Genomic DNA, 22,502 nt, shown 5'->3' with positions numbered 1-22,502 from the left:
ATCGGCAAATCATAAAATTCGGCTAATTACGATGGCTTTACTTATTTATCATTTAACAAAACAAAAACACCTTTTTTAAATAATATCATCCCTTTGTATTTATTTATATGCTTCCATACATAATTTACACAAATAGTTATTACCTAGATGAATTTATACAATAATTATTTACAAATATCAAACATTCGATTATCATCGTCAATATCACTTCTGTTTGCGATTCTTGGTGGGTAAGTATATTAATGATTTATTTTAATAATATCCATAGTGTCTATGTGGCACGACATGGATTGTTGGGCCACTCTTCTTGACGACGGCGTTGAAGCCATTGACATCATCAGCGGTGTAATCTACGACGCGAACTGAACCATCTGGCTCTACCAAGGAGTACTGGCCTGAAAAGAAAATATCCAATATTGTTTATACCTACATGGCTTATTGCTATTCGGCACAAGGATATGTGGGACCAAATTTTAATAATATTAAAACGTATGATTGTCGTTTATTTGTAATCAAAAAACACGGGGACAGAAATAAGTTTGAATACATCTTTTTGTGTCTATTTAATGGCATTAACTGTTATTTATTAGTAGAAACACATTGTTTTACATAATATTTATTACATGTAGTGTATTTGGATGACATGTATACAATGGTTTTGACTATTGACTGATCATTCTAAAAAAGGCTGTTAATTTCATGTTAATTATGTCCATGCAAGTTTATATTTTAATGATCAGTCTTGGGGTGGAATTAGTGTATTATTATTGTCTAACTGTGTAATCTTATGTGTTTTGGAGAGATGATCTATTGGATAATATAAGATCATTTAATTTATTATATCTAGAAAATAAGAAGAGGTTTTACCCTTGACAACATCACCATCTCTGACTTCTTGTTGTGACTTCACATCTCCTGTATGACTATCTTTCACTCCATAGTTAAACGCGTATTTTGGATGAGTCTTTAAAAGAAAAAAAATACTTATTTATTGTATTGTGACAATCGCAAGAAGGGTTTCGTAATTTCTTTTAGAGAATATATAAGTCTCTATGTACAGTGCAAATAGTTGAAAAGTTTATTAGTAGATAATAATATATGCAATTCATTTATATATACTACTTACATAGTGATCCCTTCCATATAACCCATGTCCATGTCCATGTCCAACGCCTCCATATCCTAATCCATTAAGAGCCAAGCTGTTGTGACCCAGTCCATTGTAGCCTAATCCGTTGTACCCAAGACCACTATAGCCTAAACCGTTGTGTCCCAGTCCATTGTAGCCTAAGCCGTTATAGCCCAGCTCATTGTAACCTAAGCTGTTGTACCCCTGTCCACTGTATCCGATGCTATTGTGAGCAAGCCCACTATAGCCCAAGTTCCCGTAACCGTAGCTTAAGTCGCCGTAACTTAGTTGATTGCTAGCAAGTCCCAGCGAATGATGGCCAACGTCTCCTCGTACAATATTACTGTGTGAGACTGCAACTCCGTGACCATTGCACATCGCGGCTAGTGCCACGACGCAAAGAGACAACTGGAAATATATTATAATAATGTAATATTATAATTATTTGTAATTACTTAAACAGTAAAATTAAATGTAAAAGCCATGAGTTATTTTTGTGTGTGAAAGAACTAATTATTTTTATAGACATAAAGAAAATTGAGTGTTGAACCACGTTGTGTGGGATCTTCTTTTTAAATATAATATAGCAGATCCTACACTATCCAAACATTACAACAAATTAATGATATTTGTATGAGAAGACCTTGGTCTATAAATTGGGCCTACAAACTACATCCAATGGGAAATATTATAGTAAATAATGACGATTTACCTTGATGAACACCATCGTTATGGTAGTATTGTTGACTAAACTGAAGACCTGATTGGACTGATCACTTGGTACAACTGATGTTTGTACTCCTCGAGGAGTGGGCTTATATACTCATTCGATTGCTTTTCTGTTTCGGTTATTACAAGAATTTCCATAACTTTCAATGCCAACAGAAATGTGCGTAAAAGTTGATGAATAGACATATTTTTAGCAATTGCATTTATTAACATGATTTATATCAAATTGAATGCCATACCTAAAAATAAATGGCAAACACTAAATGCTTAACAGAGATACCTACACGATGAGTAGGTACCTACATGAATGCATATTTGTTAAATAGGGATTTGCTACTTTTCAGTTCTTCACTGTGGTTTTGCGTGCAAGTTGTAAACAACTGCTGATACTTAATATCCAGACGTAGGGCTTAGTGGTACACTCGATTAAGATCTAGTATGGAGCGGGGTGTTTGGTTTGGAGGAAAGTATTATATATGTAAATGGAGCAAAATTCAACTTATTGCGGAATATTTGGTTGAATGTTAAAACCGAATTCCATCTTTCAATGCTTGTAGTATTACAGTGATGGTTTAGAATTATGCATCATTATACTTAACCTTATAGGGGAAGATAGGAAAATGCATCCCTCTGTTAATCCAAAACAATATTGGAAATTTTAAACACTGCGGTAAGTGCAATATTTTTACTCAAATTAACAACATGAGTATTGAATGTTTACAGCAGGGAATATAAAAATAAAGTGGTTTTCCTTGTACATGGGCTATAGGAGGTACATTTTTGGAGTGTAGAGAAATGGATTAAACTTAAACACGTTGTGTTAAAGAAAATGTTATTTTCTTATTAACGTCTGTAATATAATATTCATAAATATTCCTTCGCGTAAACGATAATAATATCTTATTGTTATATTAAGGTTGAGCCAAATTGTGGTGGCATTCATCCTTAGTCCCTCTACTCAAATTCCCTTATTAAGTATTACTTCAAGATGAGACGATGAGCAATTATGGGTCAAAGAAGACCATAATTGCGAACCACATTCAGTTACTCCAAAACCGTTGAGTGCGTAGGCTTGCTAATAGCTGTCGATCTATATCTGATATGATAACAAGGCCGTGTTAGATACAGAGTTATTCAAAAGTTAGTTCAAGACACTGGTGTGTGTGTGCCTGTTAACGCTAAACAACCGTTATTGATTAATTCAATCCTACATGCATTCCTATCCTCATCAAACATACAACTCGTCATCATTCATCAACCACATTATCATCCATAAACAAGTGTACCGTCAAGTGCCGCGCACCAGGTAACCCAAAAAAACAATACCGCGCGAGTGACAGCGCAACCAGACCACGGTGCCATTCTAAATCATCATTGTCTGGTCTGGTCAATGTCTGGTATTCTGTTAAATCACCTCCACCCGTAGATCCGGAATCCACGTCATTCTTAAAATTACAGTCTACTCGCGAAAAGTGCCGCCATATTATGTAAATTGATTTGTGTCGTTTAGTAGTACTTTAGTTTTGTTACTTCTCAATTCTGCTCTCACCCAAGGCCAGTTTTTATTAAATTAAGTCTCAGTAAACTCAGTCATATCTCACTTGAGTGCTTGGCGACCTCGGTCTTTGGCATCCTCTCCTGAGACATTCCCAGGTATATGGGAGATATTTCACACCCACGTAGGGTCTCGTGATTCGCTCGATTGTGTGCTGCGGGCGGGTTGGTTTGGTGGAACTATTAGGTAGATAGAGCAACATTCAACTAATATCAAATTTATATAATTAAAAATATTGTGGATATAAAAAATCAATATTCAGGACGTTCACAACATTATAGTAAATATTACACTCACAAGAGAGAAAAAAAACCTAAATAATTTTATACAGTAAAATAATGTTTCAAAAACAAAATATTATATAGTTTATATCTTTGGGACAGCATTGACTAGACTTACTTAGTTAAAACCAAATGCAACCTGTTCGATGCTAGTATTCTTACAGTGTTGGTTTAGGGTTATGCATCATGGCATTTTACCATAATTATATGGGTAGATAGGAAAATGCATCCCTCTATTCTTCTTATTGTGCCATCCCCTAGCGGAGGTCGGCCACCATCAAGGCAATCTTATCTCTGTCGTCTGCTACCCGGAACAGTTCAGTGGAGCTGCACTCGTACCAATCACGAAGGTTCTTAAGCCACGAAATGTGGCGCCGTCCTCTGCTACGCTTTCCATTGATCTTTCCTTGAATGACAAGCTGGGGAATGCTGTATTTTTGTCCTCTCATAATCTCTCATAAGCCCTCTATTAATCCAACAATTAATGAAAATTTTAAACACTAGGTATGCAGTAGCAGTTGGCGCGATATAATTACCCAAATTAACAATATGTATTGTAAGCAAGAGGAGTGTTTTGCTTTCTGGGTAGGCTGTAAGATGGTACATTTGTGGAGTGTGGAGAAATATGGATAAACCTAAACACGTGTTTAATAAAATGTTGTTTTTCGATTAACGTCTGTAATATAATTGCATAAAAGTTCCTTCAGGTAAACGATATGCGCATTCATTATTGGATTATTGCATGTAGAGACCGGAACATCATTGAATCATAAGCCAAAACTGACTACAGAGTCCTGGTGTATGGCGACTGGTTTTTTGTGTAAACTGCAGAAATCACCGAAGTTACCGAATCTTCACTCGGTCGCTGCATACAACAGCCTCCCGGCCCGTTGCAGTGGTGAATGCAGCATATTGTGTCGTAAAAAATAATGCTAAGTTTGCATCGCTGATTACGTACCATTACACCCATGATTATTGGCCTCTTCCGATAGTCTAAATGATATAATTATTAGGTGTAACCATGTCACCTGACCTCTAGTCAACAATGGCCGTAAGCATGTCCAAAATTCCTTGATTAACTGTCAAAATGTTCAACATGTACTTAGCACGTAAGAATTGTATCTAATTATAATAATAGTATGTCAGAGAAGAATGTGATTTGCCGAATAAAAGAGACGAAAGCCAAAGGAATTTAATAATAAGAATAATAATGAGTATGTAAGGGAAGGATGGCAACACTGCTCGATATAAAAACGTCAGTCTAGGGTCGCCATTAAAAGAGTGAGCATCGTCCTGCGTCCAAGTGATACGGAGTGAAAGGCCATAGATTAAAAGTTGTGAACGATAATAATTATTAATAACGAAACTAAAATTAAGAGCATAAAACATTTGGAAGTGTAACTAACATGAGTAATAAGAAACAGAGAGCAATTTAATTAATTAGTACCAACATCCCGAGCTAGCCACGGAACCCGGGATATCACAGTACCTACAGAGGTGCGCACTTTGCAAAGAAACCTCGCTATCCGAATGATATTTTTCGGACCAATATTCAACTCAATTCATAATTCTTGTGCGTCAAAGTTGTTTTCGGTTAAGACCAAACCCGCCTGTTAAAAGTTGAAATTCTGACTGTGCTGTTATAATACTGTTATAATATTATACTGTGAAAGCGAATTATAAATATTAAACTCACCGCCATTTTTGAGTCTTACAGAATTCACCAATGGTTACGTGTTCCTTCAGAATGTCCGGTGCATGATTTAATTCTTTTGTGTAGGCTCCATTTTCTAAAGCTATAATTTCTTCGATCTGGGTTAGATGCGAAGTTTCACAATTATAAGTTAGCATTAGCACGGACTGTATTGAGAGTGTACATTTGATACACAAGCAACAAAAAAAAATAACTTGAATAATTGAATAAAGGTCGATATCAAAGGATATAAGCAGTCACAATAGATGTGAGGTTAGTGCTCCATTTAGTCTACTTTAATTTTAGGGTTTCCCTGAAAAGTATGTTTTCTGAAGTATTTCAAAATAATGTAATTTCGTTACGCTATTATCGTTCTTAAAAGATCCACTAAAAGATAATCAAGTTTACTTTGTCCTATATCCAGATATAGCATTAATACATACATTAAATAAGCTCATTTCGAACCACATATTCAATAAATTGTAGCATTATTTTCCACGAATGTGGCTATACCGACCGACCAAATGTGAAAGATAGTCCTCAAAGACAAAGCCCGAAAGAGATCTTTATGTACTGGGATGGATCAAGAAGGTCAAAGCCCATCTTGATCCATCCCACGAAAGTCAGAAATAATATTCACATTGCACGGAGAGAATCCACCAATTTTACATTACATTTAAAAAGAAAAGACATTTTAAAATATCATCGCAACGTATTTATGAATATTATGCTTTCATACATAATTTATACAATTAGCTATTTAATAGCTTGTTATATACAAGATCATTTACAGAGTTCAATGTTGGATAATCATAGTCGTGGTTCGTTTGCGTTTTTCGGTTGGTAGGTATATTAATGATTTATTTTAATAATGTCCATAGTGTCCAGTATGTGGTACTGCGTGGATTGTTGGTCCGGTCTTCTTGACGACGGCGTTGAAGCCATTTACAACATCAACGGTATAGTCCACGACGCGAACTGAACCCTCCGGAACCACGAAGGAGTACTGGCCTGAAAAGATAACAATCAAGATTATTATAACGTATTGGTATTTGACAACAGGACGGTGATCATGTGAGACATATTATATTAATACATCAGTTATAATACTGTTAAACTATTGGTGAAGTTATAAAATTCAAAACCATCATCTCTGTTGATAAGTGCGTTTTTCGTTCATTATTTCATTTAAAATTTGACGCACACATATTCATTAATTTTGATTACATACATGATTATAGTGTAAAGTATAGTAAAACCTCTACATCACGTCGGGGTCACCATTTAGCGGGGGTGTTTGGAGTTGTCATCTTACCCCCGGTTAATATTTCATATTCAGACGGTTGTGTTTTTGTTGTGTTATTACATCGGCCTCTATTAAGAAATACGCGTGGTCATTTATATTGTTATATATTTTGTATATATATAAATGGGTTCGATACATAGCTCGAAGACAGGAAAATCATTGGTCAAATTTAGTCTTCTAGTAGTATCCAAGAGGTACAAAGATGGTACAAAATGTCCGCAAGGTAGTCCTAGAGGCCGCTGGATCGATGAAATGATAAAGTTCTGTGGTAGTACGTGGCAACGCAACGCACAGAACCGAGATAAGTGGAATCAGCTTAAAGGGGCCTTATCCAGCAGTGGATAGATTAAGGCTGATGATATTTTGCATGAAGCACAATAAAATTACATTAGTGATGTTACATGGCAGGATAACACGAAAGTATAATTATTAATGTATGAATTTACATGTACAAGTACATAATGATACTTCTACATTTGATATTGTAAGGTAAGGCCGAGCGTCTCGTAACGTCTACATTTTTGAAGCTCTAATTGACAACCGGTAAAGTTTACGTCTCGTTATTGTCTATGCTCTAAACATGTCAGTTGTAGAGTTGGATAAAACATCTACAATAGATTGTTACTAATGATTAAGTAAATACGGGACATTTACTCAAGTTTCCTGACCAACGTTATATTTTATGTAATCTGTCTCGTATATTCGGGACGTTCGGCCACCCTAATTACTACATAATGTATACTATTAAGTATTCGGAATATATGAAGATCATGGTTTGAATTATTGTCATATAATCAATCATTCTTAAATAGTCTGCTACGTCCTGATTCCTGACCATGACTTCCAACCAAGACATAATAATGTAACGCCCTGTATTTGAGTAGGAAAATTAAATATTTTCTTCCATCTGTCTTTATTTGGAAATTAGTTCAACTACTTTGTTATCGACATGATAGTATTAGATATTTGTTTGTACCTTTGACAACGACACCATTTCTGACTTCTTGTTGAGACTTCACATCTCCAGTGTGACCATCTTTTACTCCATAATTATACGAGTATTTTGGATGAGCCTTTAATATAAGAAAACACAAATTAATATTAGTATTAACTCAGTGGAAAACTTATCCATGGGTATACGAAATAATATCAAAACTCTTGTTGAGTATTAGAACAATTATGCTGGTATCGATAATTATTGAAGAACTTTTTCAATGGAAAATAACTGAATAAGATTTTCTAAAGTCCCAACATAATGTTAGTAACTAATCCCAATATTACTCATTTACCACTGCCAAGGTAATTAAAATAATGTTTTGAGCATGCAAAAGTGTTTAATTAACACAACACCTTCAGAAAACGTTCATTAAATCATTTTATTGCCTGAACTATCACACTATATTACAATATTAGGCATGCTTCTTTTGATTTTTAGGTAACTATTTTTCAGTAACAGAAACACGATTTTAATTTATTTTGTTCATGTATCATCTGATTCAAATCTATTTAAAAAAAAATAATGTAAAAGTATACTAAAATAATGAATTGTTGTAGAAAAGGCATTATCATATGACTGCTATAATTTATAGCACGATACAAAGCTATGAGACATTTTATGAAAACCGGAAAAGATTCAAGTTTCTAGGTACACAGAAAGGTGGCTGGGTATAACGAATTGAATTCCATACCTATAATGCATAATATATTTTATTCAGTAGGGATATGCTACTTTTCATTTCTTCACTGCGGTTTTGTCTCAAAGCTCTGGCTGATTGATTAATTACTATATCATACGAATATAGTTATTATTATGTTGATCACATCCCCTGAAACTGTACCCATATTAAGTCGGTTGAAAGGGAAGAGCTTTTAAAGTCGGTCCGGCTCTCACTTGAACTTGTATGCAATTGCAACTTGTTTTCTTTAAAGAAAAATCATCTTATGGCAAGTAAGAATTTCTTTTTATCATCAAGACTTGATAACATATTAAATTTCGTTCACCATGCAAAGACCCAGGTCCACGAGGACGGGATAGCTTTTGTGAGATGGGGTCTGAAGATAAGGGCGCTCAGAATAGCCTATGACGCCATTTTCATGGGGATCGCTACCAGCGTATGGTGCATGCGCATCCACAAAAGTGTGAAATTAGAAATGCTCTTTTAACTGGCAGCGCAGTGAGCTGTTGTCATTCACTAATGCCTACCGTTCAACAACCACGGACGTCCTCTTTGTACTTCCTGTTGACCTGCACATACAGGTATGCGGTGGGAAGGCCGTTGTTGGTGAATTTCACCCTGCCCCACTTCTAAGCCCTGATGCTGATAAAGTAACACCAAGGAAGCAGATAATACATCAGTTATAACGTCAAATATATGGTTAGTATCAAATAAGGATTGTGTACCTCGCACTGCTGCGATCAATAATATTTTTGGCGATGAAATTAACGTTCAAAGCACGTACACATCCGGAAAATATTTCCGTTCGATTTATTTTTGACGTTTGATTGTTTTGCATTTCATTTGAATTAGGAATTTTCCCGAGTCACTGCTTGGCTTACTTTCTTTTTTATTACTTTTATGGCTACAAAATGAAAGTATATTGATATTGGTTAATTAAAGTATTGTAAGTAATAAAATATGGTATTGACTTGGATCACCGGGGTGGGTGCAAAATCATGATTGCTATACAAGGTAACGTATGTTACGTTCAATTTTATAAAATAATAGCGAACATTGAGTATATGCTCCTAGTAAAATTATCATATCATTTATTTGTATGTTATAATATAGGTATATTGGTATATAATATATCTTGAAGGTTGTCTTGTATCAAATTAAATAATTATGTATGGAAATAGGTTTTCATCGAAATCAATTGGAATTTTCTAAATAAGATGCGTTAGTTAATATTATAATAAAATAATTAATGTATCGCCAGATTCGAGTAATTCAATTCTTCACGCATCGATTAGAAATGTGTAATGTTACTTTAAATCCAAAATTATGTTAAAAAAACAATGTATCTTTAATGCAACCAATTTAGATCAGTAAACGCTTTAAAAAAACGGCTGAAATGCGTCAATAATTGTGTTTCCAATAATTGATATATTATTGATTATTATGTTAGTGAAAATAAATTAATATTGTATTTATGAAAGTTTTAAATTTGGCAATACTGCTTAAAGGATAGCTTCTTTTTTCAAATTATATTTTCTTTTGTTTTTTGTTTTAATGATTTTTCTTCTCGTGTCATTGTTGCCCGTCACAAAGGATTATTGGTCGGTAATAAACATCAATATTATATTATCCTTTTGATTCTAGGACTTTAACGCACGTCAATGGAGAGATAAAGACTAGACGTATTTGTCAAATTCCATTTGAAGTGTGGTGCTAGATGTGGAATGGATGCTGAAAGTCTCCGAGTTTGACTGTGCCGAGCACTCTAATTTTTGGTTTTTATGTCATCTTCATGGGAAAATTCGTAGTATTTGGACTTGTTGAAGAGTGTGAGAAACAACTTCCTTCAGAGGGATGGCGTAAATCATGAGTGCCAAATAATTTTTCAACCGTTTTCACGTGACACGGAAATCCCAAGCCATGGAGCAAGCTACGGTCGCTACTGTTCTGGATTCATTTTTTTGAAAACATTCTTCGCCCCTGATATATTTTACATTTGTCAAAACTGTTTTGTGTAGTTTTTAAAATTGACTGTGTATATTAGAAAAAAGTATGTGTTGGATGTTTAATTCCATTTCACTATGCTCTTGTTGTATTTAAAAAAGTATTAGCGAGTATTAAAGTGCCCAAGAGTTGTGGAAAAATAAGAATGTTACTCTGGATATAATTACGTACCGAAGTCTTCATTTAAATAAACAGCAACGATTTCTTGTATTTTCTCTTATTACAGTGATCTAAGTAAGTATCACAATCTCTGCCATTTCATTAAAAGATTGTTCCTGTTGTGGATCAATAATTAACTTTTAAGACAAATTGACACTGTGGTGTCATTTGATGTAGGTCGGTAATTTTCAACCTTTTTGGATGGCAGAAGCTTTGAAACATTTTGTACAATCTCAAAGAACACTACCTTGATGAGACACTACGGCCCAAAGAGATACATTACAGAATACACGCGTAAGTAATATACATAGTAAGCATACATACATAAGCAAAGAACTGCCTATACGAAAGCTGAAATGCCCGAACCAAACTATAGAGTGTAGGTAATTTTATGTAAGTGAGTATTTTCATAATTTTCTTCATTTTATTATTTCTTACGGTTACAAGTAAATAAATCCTTTATTATTTAGATGGGGATAAATAATAGAAAGAACACATGTTTACAGAGTATTGGTATATCCCTATCTTCTGGTATTGCAGCCCCCAAGCTATCCTCCTCTGATGGTAAAAGGCAATGTCCAGATTAAAGAGGTTTAAAAAATGGTCTATTGATAAATCGGCAAATCATAAAATTCGGTTAATAACGATGGCTTTACCCATTTTACATTGTAAACAAAACAGAAACACTTTTTTAAATAATATCATCGCGATGCATTTATTTATATGCTTTCATACATAATTATTATCTAGGTCCTAGATGAATTTACACATTAATTATTTACAAATATCATTCATTCGAGTATCATAGGCAATGGCAGTTTGCAGTTCTTGGTGGGTAGGTATAATAATGGTTTATTTTAGTAATGTCCGTAGTGTCTATGCGGCACGACGTGGATTGTTGGGCCACTCTTCTTGACGACGGCGTTGAAGCCATGCACATCATCAGCGGTGTAATCTACGACGCGAACTGAACCATCTGGCTCTACCAAAGAGTACTGGCCTGAAAAAAAACCAATATTGTTTATACATGGCTTATTGTTATTCTGCAAGGATATGTGGGACCAAATTCTAATAATATTAAAACGAATGATTGTCGTTTATTTGTAATCAAAAAACACGGGGACAGAAATAAGTTTGATTACATCTTTTTGTGCCTATTTAATGGCATTAACTGTTAAATATTAGTAGAAACTCATTGTTTTACATAATATTTATTACATGTGGTGTATTTAGATGACATGGATACAATGGTTTTGTCTATTGACTGATCATTCTAAAAAAGGCTGTTGATTTCATGTTAATTATGTCCTTGCAAGTTTATAATTTAATGATCAGTCTTGGGCTGGTATTAGTGTAATATTATTGTCTAACTGTGTAATCTCATGTGTTTTGGAGAGATGATCTATTGGATAATATAAGAACGTTTATTTCATTATATCTAGAAAATAAGAAGAGGTTTTTACCCTTGACAACATCACCATCTCTGACTTCTTGTTGTGACTTCACATCTCCTGTATGACTATCTTTTACTCCATAGTTATACGCGTATTTTGGATGGGCCTATAATAGAGAAAATACATATTTTATTTTATTGTAACAATCGCAGAAAGATTGCGTAATTTCTTTTAGAGAATATATATGTCTCTATGTACAGTGCAAATAGTTGAAAAGTTTATTAGCAAATAATAATATATGCATAGGAATTCATTTATATAATTACTGCTTACATAGTGATCCCTTCCATACAACCCATGTCCATGACCATGTTCAACGCCTACATATCCTAATCCATTAAGAGCCAAGCTGTTGTGACCCAGTCCATTGTAATTTAATCCGTTGTACCCAAGACCACTATAGCCTAAACCGCTATGTCGCAGTCCATTGTAGCCTAAGCCGTTATACGCCAGTTCATTATAACCTAGACTGTTGTATCCCAGTCCACTGTATCCGATGTTATTGTGAGCGAGGCCGCTATAGCCCAAGCTTCCGTAACTGGAGCCTAAGCCGCCATAGCTTAGATGATTGCCAGCGAGTCCCAGCGAATGGTGGCCAACGTCTCCTCGTACAATATTACTGTGTGAGACAGCAACTCCGTGACCATTGCACATTGCGGCTAGTGCCACGACGCAAAGAGACAACTGGAAATATATTATTATTATATTTGTATTTTTACTTAAATAGTAAAATCAATTTTGTGTGTGAAAAAACTGATTCTTTTCATAGACATAAATAATATTGAGCGTTGAACCACGTTGTGTGGGATCTTCTATAATATAAATATAATAAAGCAGATCCTACACTATCTATACATTACAACAAATTAATGATATTTGTATGAGACGACCTAAGTCATAGATATTTTCTATAAATTGGGCCAATTTAGTAGGTATTTATTTTACAAACTACATCCACTGGGAAATATTATAGTAAGTAATGACGATTTACCTTGATGAACACCATCGTCATGGTAGTATTGTTGACTAAACTGAAGACCTGATTGGACTGATCACTTGGTACAACTGATGTTTGTACTCCTCGAGGAGTGGGCTTATATACTCATTCGATTGCTTTTCTGTTTCGGTTATTACAAGAATTTCCATAACTTTCAATGCCAACAGAAATGTGCGTAAAAGTTGATGAATACACATATTTTTAGCAATTGCATTTATTAACATGATTTATATCAAATTGAATGCCATACCTAAAAATAAATGGCAAACACTAAATGCTTAACAGAGATACCTACACGATGAGTAGGTACCTACATGAATGCATATTTGTTAAATAGGGATTTGCTACTTTTCAGTTCTTTACTGTGGTTTTGCGTGCAAGTTGTAAACAACTGCTGATACTTAATATCCAGACGTAGGGCTTAGTGGTACACTCGATTAAGATCTAGTATGGAGCGGGGTGTTTGGTTTGGAGGAAAGTATTATATATGTAAATGGAGCAAAATTCAACTTATTGCGGAATATTTGGTTGAATGTTAAAACCGAATGCCATCTTTCAATGCTTGTAGTATTACAGTGATGGTTTAGAATTATGCATCATTATACTTAACCTTATAGGGGAAGATAGGAAAATGCATCCCTCTGTTAATCCAAAACAATATTGGAAATTTTAAACACTGCGGTAAGTGCAATATTTTTACTCAAATTAACAACATGAGTATTGAATGTTTACAGCAGGGAATATAAAAATAGAGTGGTTTTCCTTGTACATAGGCTATAAGAGGTACATTTTTGGAGTGTAGAGAAATGGATTGAACTTAAACACGTTGTGTTAAAGAAAATGTTATTTTCTTATTAACGTCTGTAATATAATATTCATAAATATTCCTTCGCGTAAACGATAATAATATCTTATTGTTATATTAAGGTTGAGCCAAATTGTGGTGGCATTCATCCTTAGTCCCTCTACTCAAGTTCCCTTATTAAGTATTACTTCAAGATGAGACGATGAGCAATTATGGGTCAAAGAAGACCATAATTGCGAACCACATTCAGTTACTCCAAAACCGTTGAGTGCGTAGGCTTGCTAATAGCTGTCGATCTATATCTGATATGATAACAAGGCCGTGTTAGATACAGAGTTATTCAAAAGTAAGTTCAAGACACTGGTGTGTGTGTGCCTGTTAACGCTAAACAACCGTTATTGATTAATTCAATCCTACAGACATTCCTATCCTCATCAAACATACAACTAGTCATTATTCATCAACCACATTATCATCCATAAACAAGTGTACCGTCAAGTGCCGCGCACCAGGTAACCCAAAAAAACAATACCGCGCGAGTGACAGTGCAACCAGACCACGGTGCCATTCTAAATCATCATTGTCTGGTCTGGTCAATGTATGGTATTCTGTTAAATCACCTCCACCCGTAGATCCGGAATCCACGTCATTCTTAAAATTACAGTCTACTCCCGAAAAGTGCCACCATATTATGTAAATTGATTTGTGTCGTTTAGTAGTAATTTAGTTTTGTTACTTCTCAATTCTGCTCTCACCCAAGGCCAGTTTTTATTAAATTAAGTCTCAGTAAACTCAGTCATATCTCACTTGAGTGCTTGGCGACCTCGGTCTTCGGCATCCTCTCCTGAGACATTCCCAGGTATATGGGAGATATTTCACACCCACGTAGGGTCTCGTGATTCGCTCGATTGTGTGCTGCGGGCGGGTTGGTTTGGTGGAACTATTAGGTAGATAGAGCAACATTCAACTAATATCAAATTTATATAATTAAAAATATTGTGGATATAAAAAATCAATATTCAGGACGTTCACAACATTATAGTAAATATTACACTCACAAGAGAGAAAAAAAACCTAAATAATTTTATATAGTAAAATAATGTTTCAAAAACAAAATATTATATAGTTTATATCTTTGGGACAGCATTGACTAGACTTACTTAGTTAAAACCAAATGCAACCTGTTCGATGCTAGTATTCTTACAGTGTTGGTTTAGGGTTATGCATCATGGCATTTTACCATAATTATATGGGTAGATAGGAAAATGCATCCCTCTATTCTTCTTATTGTGCCATCCCCTAGCGGAGGTCGGCCACCATCAAGGCGATCTTATCTCTGTCGTCTGCTACCCGCAACAGTTCAGTGGAGCTGCACTCGTACCAATCACGAAGGTTCTTAAGCCACGAAATGTGGCGCCGTCCTCTGCTACGCTTTCCATTGATCTTTCCTTGAATGACAAGCTGGGGAATGCTGTATTTTTGTCCTCTCATAATCTCTCATAAGCCCTCTATTAATCCAACAATTAATGAAAATTTTAAACACTAGGTATGCAGTAGCAGTTGGCGCGATATAATTACCCAAATTAACAATATGTATTGTAAGCAAGAGGAGTGTTTTGCTTTCTGGGTAGGCTGTAAGATGGTACATTTGTGGAGTGTGGAGAAATATGGATAAACCTAAACACGTGTTTAATAAAATGTTGTTTTTCGATTAACGTCTGTAATATAATTGCATAAAAGTTCCTTCAGGTAAACGATATGCGCATTCATTATTGGATTATTGCATGTAGAGACCGGAACATCATTGAATCATAAGCCAAAACTGACTACAGAGTCCTGGTGTATGGCGACTGGTTTTTTGTGTAAACTGCAGAAATCACCGAAGTTACCGAATCTTCACTCGGTCGCTGCATACAACAGCCTCCCGGCCCGTTGCAGTGGTGAATGCAGCATATTGTGTCGTAAAAAATAATGCTAAGTTTGCATCGCTGATTACGTACCATTACACCCATGATTATTGGCCTCTTCCGATAGTCTAAATGATATAATTATTAGGTGTAACCATGTCACCTGACCTCTAGTCAACAATGGCCGTAAGCATGTCCAAAATTCCTTGATTAACTGTCAAAATGTTCAACATGTACTTAGCACGTAAGAATTGTATCTAATTATAATAATAGTATGTCAGAGAAGAATGTGATTTGCCGAATAAAAGAGACGAAAGCCAAAGGAATTTAATAATAAGAATAATAATGAGTATGTAAGGGAAGGATGGCAACACTGCTCGATATAAAAACGTCAGTCTAGGGTCGCCATTAAAAGAGTGAGCATCGTCCTGCGTCCAAGTGATACGGAGTGAAAGGCCATAGATTAAAAGTTGTGAACGATAATAATTATTAATAACGAAACTAAAATTAAGAGCATAAAACATTTGGAAGTGTAACTAACATGAGTAATAAGAAACAGAGAGCAATTTAATTAATTAGTACCAACATCCCGAGCTAGCCACGGAACCCGGGATATCACAGTACCTACAGAGGTGCGCACTTTGCAAAGAAACCTCGCTATCCGAATGATATTTTTCGGACCAATATTCAACTCAATTCATAATTCTTGTGCGTCAAAGTTGTTTTCGGTTAAGACCAAACCCGCCTGTTAAAAGTTGAAATTCTGACTGTGCTGTTATAATACTGTTATAATATTATACTGTGAAAGCGAATTATAAATATTAAACTCACCGCCATTTTTGAATCTTACAGAATTCACCAATGGTTACGTGTTCCTTCAGAATGTCCGGTGCATGATTTAATTCTTTTGTGTAGGCTCCATTTTCTAAAGCTATAATTTCTTCGATCTGGGTTAGATGCGAAGTTTCACAATTATAAGTTAGCATTAGCACGGACTGTATTGAGAGTGTACATTTGATACACAAGCAACAAAAAAAAATAACTTGAATAATTGAATAAAGGTCGATATCAAAGGATATAAGCAGTCACAATAGATATGAGGTTAGTGCTCCATTTAGTCTACTTTAATTTTAGGGTTTCCCTGAAAAGTATGTTTTCTGAAGTATTTCAAAATAATGTAATTTCGTTACGCTATTATCGTTCTTAAAAGATCCACAAAAAGATAATCAAGTTTACTTTGTCCTATATCCAGATATAGCATTAATACATACATTAAATAAGCTCATTTCGAACCACATATTCAATAAATTGTAGCATTATTTTCCACGAATGTGGCTATACCGACCGACCAAATGTGAAAGATAGTCCTCAAAGACAAAGCCCGAAAGAGATCTTTAGGTACTGGGATGGATCAAGAAGGTCAAAGCCCATCTTGATCCATCCCACGAAAGTCAGAAATAATATTCACATTGCACGGAGAGAATCCACCAATTTTACATTACATTTAAAAAGAAAAGACATTTTAAAATATCATCGCAACGTATTTATGAATATTATGCTTTCATACATAATTTATACAATTAGCTATTTAATAGCTTGTTATATACAAGATCATTTACAGAGTTCAATGTTGGATAATCATAGTCGTGGTTCGTTTGCGTTTTTCGGTTGGTAGGTATATTAATGATTTATTTTAATAATGTCCATAGTGTCCAGTATGTGGTACTGCGTGGATTGTTGGTCCGGTCTTCTTGACGACGGCGTTGAAGCCATTTACAACATCAACGGTATAGTCCACGACGCGAACTGAACCCTCCGGAACCACGAAGGAGTACTGGCCTGAAAAGATAACAATCAAGATTATTATAACGTATTGGTATTTGACAACAGGACGGTGATCATGTGAGACATATTATATTAATACATCAGTTATAATACTGTTAAACTATTGGTGAAGTTATAAAATTCAAAACCATCATCTCTGTTGATAAGTGCGTTTTTCGTTCATTATTTCATTTAAAATTTGACGCACACATATTCATTAATTTTGATTACATACATGATTATAGTGTAAAGTATAGTAAAACCTCTACATCACGTCGGGGTCACCATTTAGCGGGGGTGTTTGGAGTTGTCATCTTACCCCCGGTTAATATTTCATATTCAGACGGTTGTGTTTTTGTTGTGTTATTACATCGGCCTCTATTAAGAAATACGCGTGGTCATTTATATTGTTATATATTTTGTATATATATAAATGGGTTCGATACATAGCTCGAAGACAGGAAAATCATTGGTCAAATTTAGTCTTCTAGTAGTATCCAAGAGGTACAAAGATGGTACAAAATGTCCGCAAGGTAGTCCTAGAGGCCGCTGGATCGATGAAATGATAAAGTTCTGTGGTAGTACGTGGCAACGCAACGCACAGGACCGAGAGAAGTGTAATCAGCTTAAAGGGGCCTTATCCAGCAGTGGATAGATTCAGGCTGATGATATTTTGCATGAAGCACATTTGTATTACGTTAGTGATGTTACATGGCAGGATAACACGAAAGTATATTAATCTATGAATTTACATGTACAAGTACATAATGATACTTCTACATTTATTTTGATATTGTAAGGTAAGGCCGAGCGTCTCGTAACGTCTACATTTTTGAAGCTCTAATTGACAACCGGTAAAGTTTACGTCTCGTTATTGTCTATGCTCTAAACATGTCAGTTGTAGAGTTGGATAAAACATCTACAATATATTGTTACTAATGATTAAGTAAATACGGGACATTTACTCAAGTTTCCTGACCAACGTTATATTTTATGTAATCCGTCTCGTATATTCGGGACGTTCGGCCACCCTAATTACTACATAATGTATACTATTAAGTATTCGGAATATATGAAGATCATGGTTTGAATTATTGTCTTATAATCAATCATTCTTAAATAGTCTGCTACGTCCTGATTCCTGACCATGACTTCCAACCAAGACGTAATAATGTAACGCCCTGTATTTGAGTAGGAAAATTAAATATTTTCTTCCATCTGTCTTTATTTGGAAATTAGTTCAACTACTTTGTTATCGACATGATAGTATTAGATATTTGTTTGTACCTTTGACAACGACACCATTTCTGACTTCTTGTTGAGACTTCACATCTCCAGTGTGACCATCTTTTACTCCATAATTATACGAGTATTTTGGATGAGCCTTTAATATAAGAAAACACAAATTAATATTAGTATTAACTCAGTGGAAAACTTATCCATGGATATACGAAATAATATCAAAACTCTTGTTGAGTATTAGAACAATTATGCTGGTATCGATAATTATTGAAGAACTTTTTCAATGGAAAATAACTGAATAAGATTTTCTAAAGTCCCAACATAATGTTGGTAACTAATCCCAATATTACTCATTTACCACTGCCAAGGTAATTAAAATAATGTTTTGAGCATGCAAAAGTGTTTAATTAACACAACACCTTCAGAAAACGTTCATTAAATCATTTTATTGCCTGAACTATCACACTATATTACAATATTAGGCATGCTTCTTTTGATTTTTATGTAACTATTTTTCAGTAACAGAAACACGATTTTAATTTATTTTGTTCATGTATCATCTGATTCAAATCTATTTAAAAAAAAATAATGTAAAAGTATACTAAAATAATGAATTGTTGTAGAAAAGGCATTATCATATGACTGCTATAATTTATAGCACGATACAAAGCTATGAGACATTTTATGAAAACCGGAAAAGATTCAAGTTTCTAGGTACACAGAAAGGTGGCTGGGTATAACGAATTGAATTCCATACCTATAATGCATAATATATTTTATTCAGTAGGGATATGCTACTTTTCATTTCTTCACTGCGGTTTTGTCTCAAAGCTCTGGCTGATTGATTAATTACTATATCATACGAATATAGTTATTATTATGTTGATCACATCCCCTGAAACTGTACCCATATTAAGTCGGTTGAAAGGGAAGAGCTTTTAAAGTCGGTCCGGCTCTCACTTGAACTTGTATGCAATTGCAACTTGTTTTCTTTAAAGAAAAATCATCTTATGGCAAGTAAGAATTTCTTTTTATCATCAAGACTTGATAACATATTAAATTTCGTTCACCATGCAAAGACCCAGGTCCACGAGGACGGGATAGCTTTTGTGAGATGGGGTCTGAAGATAAGGGCGCTCAGAATAGCCTATGACGCCATTTTCATGGGGATCGCTGCCAGCGTATGGTGCATGCGCATCCACAAAAGTGTGAAATTAAAAATTCTCTTTTAACTGGCAGCGCAGTGAGCTGTTGTCATTCACTAATGCCTACTGTTCAACAACCACGGACGTCCTCTTTGTACTTCCTGTTGACCTGCACATACAGGTATGCGGTGAGAAGGCCGTTAATGGTGAATTTCACCCTGCCCCGCTTCTAAGCCCTGATGCTGATAAAGTAACACTGAGGAAGCAGATAATACATCAGTTATAACGTCAAATATATGGTTAGTGTATAATAAGCACTGTGTACCTCGCACTGCTGCAATCAATAATATTTTTAGCGGTGAAATTAACGTTAAAAGCACGTACCTACACATCCGGAAAATATTTCCGTTCAATTTATTTTTGACGTTTGATTGTTTTGCATTTCATTTGAATTAGGAATTTTCCCGAGTCACTGCTTGGTTTACTTCCTTTTTTATTACTTTTATGGCTACAAAATGGAAGTATATTGACATTGGTTAAGTAATTTAATATGTATTGTATGTCATATAATATGGTATTGACTTGGATCACCGGGGTGGGTGCAAAATCATGATTGCTATACAAGGTAACGCATGTTACGTTCAATTTTATAAAATAATAGCGAACATTGAGTATATGCTCCTAGTAAAATTATCATATCATTTATTCGTATGTTATAATATAGGTATATTGGTAAATAATATATCTTGAAGGTTGTCTTGTATCAAATTAAATAATTATGTATGGAAATAGGTTTTCATCGAAATCATTTGGAATTTTCTAAATAAGATGCGTTAGTTAATATTATAATATAATAATTGTAATATATCGTCAGATTCTAGTAATTGAATTCTTCACGCATCGATTAGAAAATTGTAATGTTACTTTAAATCCAAAATTATGTTAAAAAAACAATGTATCTTTAATGCAACCAATTTAGATCAGTAAACACTCTAACAAAACGGCTGAAATGCGTCAATAATTGTGTTTCCAATAATTGATATGTTATTGATTATTATGTTAGTGAAAATACATTGATATTGTATTTATGAAAGTTTTAAATTTGGCAATACTGCTTAAAGGATAGCTTCTTTTTTAAAATTATATTTTCTTTTGTTTTTTGTTTTAATGATTTTTCTTCTCGTGTCATTGTTGCCCGTCACAAAGGATTATTGGTCGGTAATAAACATCAATATTATATTATCCTTTTGATTCTAGGACTTTAACGTCAAGGGAGAGATAAAGACTAGATGTATTTGTCAAATTCCATTTGAAGTGTGGTGCTAGATGTGGAATGGATGCTGAAAGTCTCCGAGTTTGACTGTGCCGAGCACTCTAATTTTTGGCTTCACGCCCATGTCATCTTCGTGGGAAAATTCGTAGTATTTGGACTTGTTGAAGAGTGTGATAAACTACTTACTTCAGAGGGATGTCGTAAATCATGAGTGACAAATAATTTTTCAACCGTTTTCACGTGACACGGAAATCCTAAGCTACGGAGCAAGCTTCGGTCGCTACTGTTCTGGATTCATTTTTTTGAAAACATTCTTCGCCCCTGATATATTTTACATTTGTCAAAACTGTTTTGTGTAGTTTTTAAAATTGACTGTGTATATTAGAAAAAAGTATGTGTTGAATGTTTAATTCTATTTCACTATGCTCTTGTTGTATTCAAAAAAAGTATTAGCGAGTATTAAAGTGCCCAAGAGTTGTGGAAAAATAGGAATGTTACTCTGGATATAATTACGTACCGAAGTCTTCATTTAAATAAACAGCAACGATTTCTTGTATTTTCTCTTATTACAGTGATCTAAGTAAGTATCAAAATCTCTGCCATTTCATTAAAAGTTTGTTCCTGTTGTGGATCAATAATTAACTTTTTAGACAAATTGACACTGTGGTGTCATTTGATGTAGGTCGGTAATTTTCAACCTTTTTGGATGGCAGAAGCTTTGAAACATTTTGTACAATCTCAAAGAACACTACCTTGATGACACATTACGGTCCAGAGAGATACATTACAGAATACATGCGTAAGTAATATACATAGTAAGCATACATACATAAGCAAAGAACTGCCTATACGAAAGCTGAAATGCCCGAACCAAACTATAGAGTGTAGGTAATTTTATGTAAGTGAGTATTTTCATAATTTTCTTCATTTTATTATTTCTACAAGACTATCATAAACGGTTACAAGTAAATAAATCCTTTATTATTTAGATGGGGATAAATAATAGAAAGAACATAGTCTATGGAAAGAACACATTTTTCCAGAGTATTGGTATATCCCTATCTTTTGGTATTGCAGCCCCCAAGCTATCCTCCTCTGATGGTAAAAGGCAATGTCCAGATTAAAGAGATTTAAAAAATGGTCGATTGATAAATCGGCAAATCATAAAATTCGGTTAATAACGATGGCTTTACCCATTTTATATTGTAAACAAAACATAAACACTTTTTTAAATAATATCATCGCGATGCATTTATTTATATGCTTTCATACATAATTATTATCTAGGTCCTAGATGAATTTACACATTAATTATTTACAAAT

The 22,502-nt window shown here is 34.5% G+C and overlaps 2 protein-coding genes across 2 annotated transcripts; both read right to left on the bottom strand.

Annotated features, from left to right (window-relative positions):
* Positions 1 to 252: 252 nt before the first annotated feature.
* LOC147068941 (uncharacterized) lies at positions 253 to 11,192 on the bottom strand. Its single transcript, XM_085951572.1, has 6 exons — positions 11,178 to 11,192; positions 7,670 to 7,766; positions 6,286 to 6,398; positions 1,127 to 1,537; positions 868 to 964; positions 253 to 395 (listed from the first exon to the last, which is right to left on the bottom strand). Exons 1-6 carry the CDS (start codon positions 11,190 to 11,192, stop codon positions 253 to 255), a joined length of 876 nt encoding a protein of 291 aa, XP_085807698.1.
* Positions 11,193 to 11,389: 197 nt separating this feature from the next.
* On the bottom strand, positions 11,390 to 22,376 carry LOC147068940 (uncharacterized). The gene is made up of 6 exons (XM_085951571.1): positions 22,362 to 22,376; positions 18,807 to 18,903; positions 17,422 to 17,534; positions 12,260 to 12,670; positions 11,996 to 12,092; positions 11,390 to 11,532 (listed from the first exon to the last, which is right to left on the bottom strand). Exons 1-6 carry the CDS (start codon positions 22,374 to 22,376, stop codon positions 11,390 to 11,392), a joined length of 876 nt encoding a protein of 291 aa, XP_085807697.1.
* Between the last annotated feature and the right edge of the window lie 126 nt (positions 22,377 to 22,502).

The sequence above is a fragment of the Rhyacophila brunnea genome, unplaced genomic scaffold (genome assembly GCF_057557595.1).
Source record: "Rhyacophila brunnea isolate RB1 unplaced genomic scaffold, BYU_Rbru_1.0 scaffold_24, whole genome shotgun sequence".
NCBI classification, from domain to species: Eukaryota; Metazoa; Arthropoda; class Insecta; order Trichoptera; family Rhyacophilidae; genus Rhyacophila; species Rhyacophila brunnea.
Note: the sequence above shows the minus strand (reverse complement) of the source record. Positions and strands in the feature narration are given on the sequence as shown.

Bases quoted from the DNA above. Each gene is read 5' to 3' on its own strand.
- LOC147068941 (XM_085951572.1), bottom strand. The intron at 1,538-6,285 runs GTACCACATACT...ATATATTTCCAG, and splicing joins CCGGACCAACAATCCACGCA to TTGTCTCTTTGCGTCGTGGC. The intron at 965-1,126 runs GTAAGTAGTATA...TTTCTTTTAAAG, and splicing joins TATATGGAAGGGATCACTAT to ACTCATCCAAAATACGCGTT.
- LOC147068940 (XM_085951571.1), bottom strand. The intron at 17,535-18,806 runs GTACAAACAAAT...TTATCTTTTCAG, and splicing joins AAATGGTGTCGTTGTCAAAG to GCCAGTACTCCTTCGTGGTT. The intron at 12,671-17,421 runs GTACCACATACT...ATATATTTCCAG, and splicing joins CCGGACCAACAATCCACGCA to TTGTCTCTTTGCGTCGTGGC.